General features: G+C 27.4%; 1 protein-coding gene across 5 annotated transcripts in view; it reads right to left on the reverse strand.

The window, feature by feature from the left end:
- Positions 1 to 1,975: 1,975 nt before the first annotated feature.
- Positions 1,976 to 7,672, reverse strand: part of LOC126901045 (uncharacterized) — a 12,895-nt gene continuing 7,198 nt past the window's right edge. The window contains exons 2-7 of one of the 5 annotated variants that reach the window (XM_050677191.1): positions 7,448 to 7,615; positions 6,956 to 7,144; positions 5,915 to 6,273; positions 4,729 to 4,942; positions 3,861 to 4,264; positions 1,976 to 2,378 (exon numbers count right to left, since the gene is read on the reverse strand). In XM_050677191.1, coding sequence (XP_050533148.1) covers positions 2,220 to 2,378; positions 3,861 to 4,264; positions 4,729 to 4,942; positions 5,915 to 6,273; positions 6,956 to 7,144; positions 7,448 to 7,615 — 1,493 coding nt within the window. In that variant the 3' untranslated portion in view covers positions 1,976 to 2,219. Of the gene's footprint in view, positions 2,379 to 3,860; positions 4,268 to 4,728; positions 4,943 to 5,914; positions 6,274 to 6,955; positions 7,145 to 7,447; positions 7,616 to 7,672 lie in introns of all 5 variants that reach the window. The other 4 variants (XM_050677182.1, XM_050677176.1, XM_050677202.1 and 1 more) reach the window with 4 other exon arrangements.

Genomic DNA, 7,672 nt, shown 5'->3' on the forward strand with positions numbered 1-7,672 from the left:
TGAAGATATATTCTATCAAAATTTAGAATGGGAAAATGAATAAGAAAATGGAAAAACATTTTGTTTGATACATTTGTCAAATAACTTTATAGTGGAGAAATCCTCCATCGATTACATACTATGCACTAGTAATGCATATAACTTGTATTTAGGATATAAATAAGGAAATAGGAGATCATGTAGCTTTTGTAATAATCCATTAAAATTTTAAAATCAAACACTATCTACAGATTTGCATCAAGGCGTTGTTTTTTGATAATGATTTTAATCACTGTCACATATTATCTATACTGCATCCAATTATACACACTGTGCCGGGACACTGCTGGTTTTTTTTTAAATAGCGATTAGTTGAAATAGTAGCAATGGGTTTACTTTAATTATTTCATTATTAATTTTAACAATAGAAGTTATTGAAGATACAGTTATAACTTTATTTGACCTTTTAAGATTTATATCATGAAAGTTATTATCCACCATTGAGTTTACTAGAACAAGACCAATTTTAGACACTTTATGACAATTAATTTTATCATTACCAGAAATTCTGGCTGGATTGACAAAAGAGAACATGAGGTAGATGAAATGAGGAGATCAGTACAATAGGCGAGAGTGTAAATGGGTAGGTAGAAAGTTTTAAGTATTTAGGATCAGTAGTGCAAAAGAGCGGTGGTATTGACGAGAATGTAAGACACAGGATTAAGTGCGGGTGGTTGAAGTAGAGAGAAGCGTCTAGTGTCTTATGCCATAAAAGAATTCCAATGAGGCTAAAAGGTATATTCTACAACAATGTAGTGAGACCAGCTATGCTGTATGGTTCAGAGTGTTGGGCGGTTGATAAGAAAGTAGAGCAGAGAATGAGTGTAGCAGAGATGAAAATGCTTAGTTGGATGAGTGGAGTGACTAGAAAAGATAGAATAAGGAACGAGCATATAAGAGGGAGTATAAGTGTAGCGTCAATCATGGATGAGATGAGAGAAAATAGACTTAGATGATTTAGTTATGATGTTATGAGGAGAGAAGAATCGGAAGCTGTAAGATCAGTTATAGAAATGAATGTTGAAGAAAGAAGAGGTAGAGGAAGACCAAAAAATAGATTGAGGGATGTTATTGAATGCGATATGAGGACAGCTGATGTGAGCGTAGAAGTAGATGTGAGAGATCGTGTCAAGTGGAAGCTTAGGATAAGGGTGGCCGACCCCAAGTAGTTGGGATTAATACAAAAAAAAAAGAAAAAGATTACCAGAAATTCCAGTGGCAATTGACATAATATGATTGTTGTTTGGGAATGTAAAGTTTAGCGTTTAGTTGGGTTTAAACAATATAGCGTCAAAACAATTACCTACTCTATCGGCTGTATCTTAATATACACTACACTTTAATGATACTATAAATAAATAAACTCACACATACACACACATGAATTTATAACATTGTATCTAATGTAAGTATATCATGATAAAAAGTAACCGTAAAATGAAAAAAATTGGAAAATTCAAAGAGAGGGCTCATCTCAAGGTATCGCTCTGGGTGGGGCCCATATACCAGCCCTGATCCTAACCAAGCGTTTCAAGGAAAATAATATACTTGTTATTAAATATTAGTTTTCACTAAATAAATCGTAATTATTTAGGAAAAGTAATATTATTTAATAATGAACATCATTTTTCTTAAATAATGAAGCAATATTTTCGAGATATTCAACCAAATAACCATTTGCATCACAATAATACTCTAATACACAAGGTATTTTTCATTTTTTTAAGCCTCAACAAATAAATACACTTATCATGAATTCGTCTTTATTTTAAAAATACTATTAGGTAACAAATTAAATAAATAAATTTATATCACAACTTAACAATTTATCATTAAAAATTAATTTAACAATAATATGTAGATATCATAGTATCAATGAAGTTTAATTTAAAATAATTTAAATTGATAACTAAATAAATAACTATGTAAAATCGTATAGCTTATTTTAAACTAAAATGTATACTCTATTTTAAACAATTTTTTCGTTAAAATCATAAGACTATTCGAATTAATAATAAGACAACATAATTATTTTCTATTAGTTAGACATTATATAATATATTTTGTTTGATTTCAATTTATATTAAAAAAATATATAAATAAATAAATATTGAAAATATCACTTAGTTTAAAAACTATTGAAATATCATAAAATTAATATATAAAAATTAAATAGTACTTTATGAATCTATACTATTTTTATAAAAATAAATTTCAAAAAACATAATCCTGTCTAAGGTCCACGTGGTTTCACTGGATAACATTTCTTCATTATGTGATTTAAGATTTTCGGACATACTTTGATACCAGTTCAGCAAACTTGATGTTCGAGTAAGTATCTGCAAATGATCGTCGAATTGGAGTATTTTTTAAATTTAATTTTAAATATTAAAATTCGTTGATAAGTACAGATATAAATGTATGAATTGAAGTTTATAATTTTTAATATTCTGATATTGTATGTTCCATTATAGAAAAAATATTACACAAACTTCGATTTAATTATATACTAATAGCAGTTTTTATGAAACTTATTCAGTGGTGCAGACAGCGGCGTATTTATATAAAGGCAATACAGACAACTGCCTACAGCGGCATATTTTAAGGGGCGGCAAATATTGAATCCCAACAAATTTATAAAAAGCGAGTTTTTTTTTTTTATAGTTGTTATGACAAATTGACTTCCTAATGATTATCAAAATCGTTTTCATTTATTGTGTATTTAAGATATGTATATTAGTCGCTACAAGCAATTCATCTTATGATTTAATAATAAACATAGATTTTATTGTAAATATTTTTAAATACTTTTTTCTTTTTTGTAGGAAGAATTAGTAGTGTTATGGCAAAAATATATAAAAATGAGCCCTCTCCGTCATAACGTAATGAAGGGCGGCATATGTTTAAATGCCTATAGACGAAAAATATGTGAATAAACTCCTGGGTACAGTGGATGGCACTACGGCAAATAGTTTTCGATTTTTTTTTCAAAAGTTGGTATAATATTCTAGTCATTGTCATAGACAGAATAAACTGATATAATAATAAATTTTTGCAAAACAAGATATTTTGTTTTACTATTTTACCAAAAAAATCAAGGTTGTTATGAAATTGGAAGTGACAAAAATTGTTGTAATATATATTCTGGGGATGTGAGAATTATTATATACAAAAAATTGTATGTATAAAATAACAATTACAAGGCAAGCATAGATAAAGAATTACATGAAGGAGAGCAACATTTTACTAGTCATTAAATAATGTTTTTTTTTTTGTAAATTTTTTCTTGCAAGGACTTTTTAACAAGCGATAATTATTAAAGAGGAAGACATAAAGTCATTGATAAGATGTCGAAAGATGGTGTAACAGGCAAAGACTTTTAAAAACTTAGCGTATATTCACTAATAAATGTACCTTTATAACACTGTATTATAAAATATGCTATGTATTGTAAATAATCAGAGATGTGACCATAATGAAAATTTAGGACAGTCCGGTTATTATAATTGGCTATACAAAGAAAAAATTTCTGGTGAGAAAAAAGAAGTTATCAAAAAAACGTGTTGAGAGGGCCGAAATACATGAGCATCCAGATATTATAATACGAAACTGAGATGTATTCACGTATCCGTCTCTAGGTTCGTTTTTATTTGGTCATTAATTGAAAATAAAACATTTTACGAGTCCCGTGCCTAAAGTTGCCTCTGAAAACAGGGTAAGCTAGGGCCTGTCTTACCTAATCACTGGGCACGCCTTTGCAAATTATGTAATTTTTTATAAAAAAAACTAATGAAACATAATTTTAATGGATTTTTAAATACCTCGTTTTGCATCATAAAAGACTTGACTTTACCCATGAAACCATTGGACTGTAGTATATTTCCTTCTTCACTTTGTTTAGATATAATATTGCTGTCATTGTAATGACTAAATAATTGTACGCTCATATTGACAGTTGAATACTCCAACAAGGTTTGATCAACAATACCTAGTACATCTGATTCAACTGAACTAAAAAACTCGGACAGTGATACACACTGAGTTCTTGATAATATTCTATAGCCTTTTATGCGATTTCCAGAAGGGCCATCTATAATCACTACCCAATCACTGATGTACTTAGAAGCCGAATTTTTATGCACGACTGTGTTTATGTGCTCGCTGTAATTATCCCGAATAATATAAACTCCACAAGGACGACATCGCACCAAACGCATTTTAGGAACTTCTGAAAAATAATCGTCTTTTCACAATATTTTAAAAATTAATTCAGGAAATTTTTTATCAAATTAAAATAAATTTTACATTCCTTTAATCGCTCGAATATATAAAAATAAAATACCATATAACATTCATACATACACTCATTAAGTAGAAACTGACCAATAATTCTTTATTGCTTTATTAACACTTATTACAAATATAGTAAGAAAGAATTTGAATATCACATCAGAAAACAAATTGTTTATCTTTCAGTTATTAAGTAATAATGTCATCTCATGTTACCATTTGAATATAAAAACATAAAACGTTCTTAGTAGAAACATTATTAAACAAAATTTCAATAAGTTTTTTAAAAAAATATTACAAATATACGCTATACTTAACATACGTATGTTAGCATGTATGTTATATAAGCAAAATAAAAATACTTTCCAACAAATAATTCTATGAAAAATAAAGTTTTACCTGGAATTGATTGACTGAAATTTTTATTGTAGCTAACAGGACAATTGATAATTGTAGATGGTTTGTTTTCGATTAAAGATTTGGTTACTACAATTTCTAACCAAATTATTTCTTCTAAAGACCAACCTGATATTTGAAATGTTTCACATTGAAACATTAAAGAATTAGCTATTTTCCGATAAAACCATTCTACATCAATTCCTTTTGTTAATACCTGTACACACAAGTTAAAAAAACTTATATTAATTATTATGGTTATACTACAATGAAATTATAATTAAAAGCAAATATTCAGGAACACCCAGAGGAGACAGGAGAGCATTTCCTGAGATATTTTGTGTCATTAACAATAAAACTAACACAAAACATATAATCCTAGCTACCAAATCTTTTGATTTGATTTTAAGTTTTTGTCCATGTAAATTAGTTTCCTGTTACCAACAGAATTTTAAAAACCAAAAGTGTTATTCGGGAGAGATAGATAGGTTTTGTACGGCCAATGGATAAAGAAATAAAATGTATAGTCTGTTTATTTCAAATAGTTAATAGCATTAATAGTAAAGTTATTGATGTTGAATTAAGGCAGATATTATGTAATAGGTATATTGATAAATATTAGGCCATAATTAGTGGTGTAGTAAACGATAATACAATAAAATTTTGGGGGAAGCTGGTGAAACATTTAAATTCAAATAGGAATTTATAACACACACAAATTTTTTAATAACTTTTTTTCTTGATCATAATTCTTCTAAAATACCATTTTCAGTAAAAAATTAGTACATTCCAGTAAGATATCGCATGAATTTGGGGGATATATATAATTTATGGGTGTGTAGAAGAAATTACCTCAATGGCTTAAACAGTTGTCAATAATTTTTGCNCATTCCAGTAAGATATCACATGAATTTGGGGGATATATATAATTTATGGGTGTGTAGAAGAAATTACCTCAATGGCTTAAACAGTTGTCAATAATTTTTGCATCCCTCAGGAAAATAAGATCCCTGAATATTCAAATAATACACAAAACGAAAAAATATGCTCAATATCTTTATTTAATAAGTAAATTGATCATTTATTAGAAAAATGTATAATTAAAAAACAAAACCTTATGTTAACTCATTTAATAAAAATAGTTTTTAAACTAAATTTATCGACATTTAAATAGTAATAATATTATTACCTTATTTTTGACTCCAAACCACTTAACTTCAGCTAAATATTTATTATTGTTTAAACTAGAACATTCGTCATGATACAATGCATACATATTTACATCAGCTTCGACATAAGAGTGTTTTTTTATCACATAGTTTACTAATACAGTAAAATCTTCTTTAATAAAACTAAAAAAATCCACTATGGTTGAACAAAATGGAGGCGAAAACACACAATAATTATTGAAGTCAATTCTTTCTTTAAAAAAGTCAACTACAGCAATTTTGTGCTCGGTTGTTTCCACGTGTTCTTCATATTTTTTTAAGTCCACAAAAATCCCACATTCAATACAGAATGTTTTTGTTTGATTGATTATATTCATGTCTGTTATAAAAAAGTTAAATTTTTGTGATTAAAAAAAGATAAAATTATCAAGAGTAAAAGACGAATTTTTTATTATTGTTTATTTTTTTGTACAAACATTATGTTTTATCAAGCAAGAACCACTGTTTGAACAAATGAATTAACTCAGCAAAGAAAAATAATATAGCTTATAATTTATAATAAATTAATCGATTCATTAATAGTTAATGCAATAAATTCTTTAAATGGCTATTTAAAAAAAATATATTTTACTTTTCAAAAAACAAATAATAAAAATTTACTTTTGGTGTAGTGTCCAAAACTGTAGAAATTCTTAAAAAAAGAAAAATAATGGGTATAGTGTATAGTGTTTAATAAACGACAAACTATTATTATTCTAACTCCAGACTTTTTAAATTACATTTTCAAAGTATACGTTTAAAAGTGAAAATAATGTAGTAGTAAAATGACTAATGCGACAGAAGCAAGTTCCTATAATTTTGATCTGATTAAAGACTTTAATTTCGTATTTATTCACTTAAGTATTATCACAAGTAAAACAAGTATTAATAAACATATTTGTTGTTGATTATATTTTTATCGAGTACTATAGTGAGCAGACACACATTAATACCCAATATGAACAAATCGTTAATTTAAAATAATAATATAATGCTAGTTTACACCGCCATTAAACACATACCACCATCCGAAATATTATCAAAAGGTAACGTGATGTTGATATCCGAGAATTCACTATTAATATTTGCATTAAAAGAATTAATTTCATATACTGTATCTTTAGTATCCAAACATTTATCAATCGGAATGTCAACTATTGTATGTGAAATAAATTTTGACTCCTGTAGTTCATCACTGATCACTTCAATAGCTGCAAAAAAATTTAATTTGCTAATATATCCTTATAAGTGTTATTAAACAATCTATCATGGACTGATGTTGAAAGATAAATGACGACCATATTAAAATAAATCAAAAAAGATTTTTAGATATTTTATAGAGATTGAGCCCATAAGGGAGGCGGATTAACAATATCCTTATAGTTCATGGTGTAAAATAAACATGTTGTTTACATTTGAACGCGGTGTTTAGGACAACCCACTATAACCTCTATTATAGTGCCAGGTAGATCATCGAGCATAGAAAAGATTTTAGATCATACTGAAATACTCACCAAGATCATTATTTATACAGTTATCATCAAAATATTCATTTTTTATTTCTACAGTGGTTTTCTCAACACTATAAACTTGTATCATTTCAAAAGTGTTTTCTTCGCAATTTGAGACAGGTTGAAATTTGGCCAAGTTTGAATCATCGCTCTCATTATTATTTATAACTCCTTAAAACAGGGAGACATTTAATTTATTAGAAAAGATTTACATGACAAAAAAAAAAA

Source organism: Daktulosphaira vitifoliae, unplaced genomic scaffold (assembly GCF_025091365.1).
Source record: "Daktulosphaira vitifoliae isolate Bord-2020 unplaced genomic scaffold, ASM2509136v1 Scaffold_1, whole genome shotgun sequence".
NCBI classification, from domain to species: Eukaryota; Metazoa; Arthropoda; class Insecta; order Hemiptera; family Phylloxeridae; genus Daktulosphaira; species Daktulosphaira vitifoliae.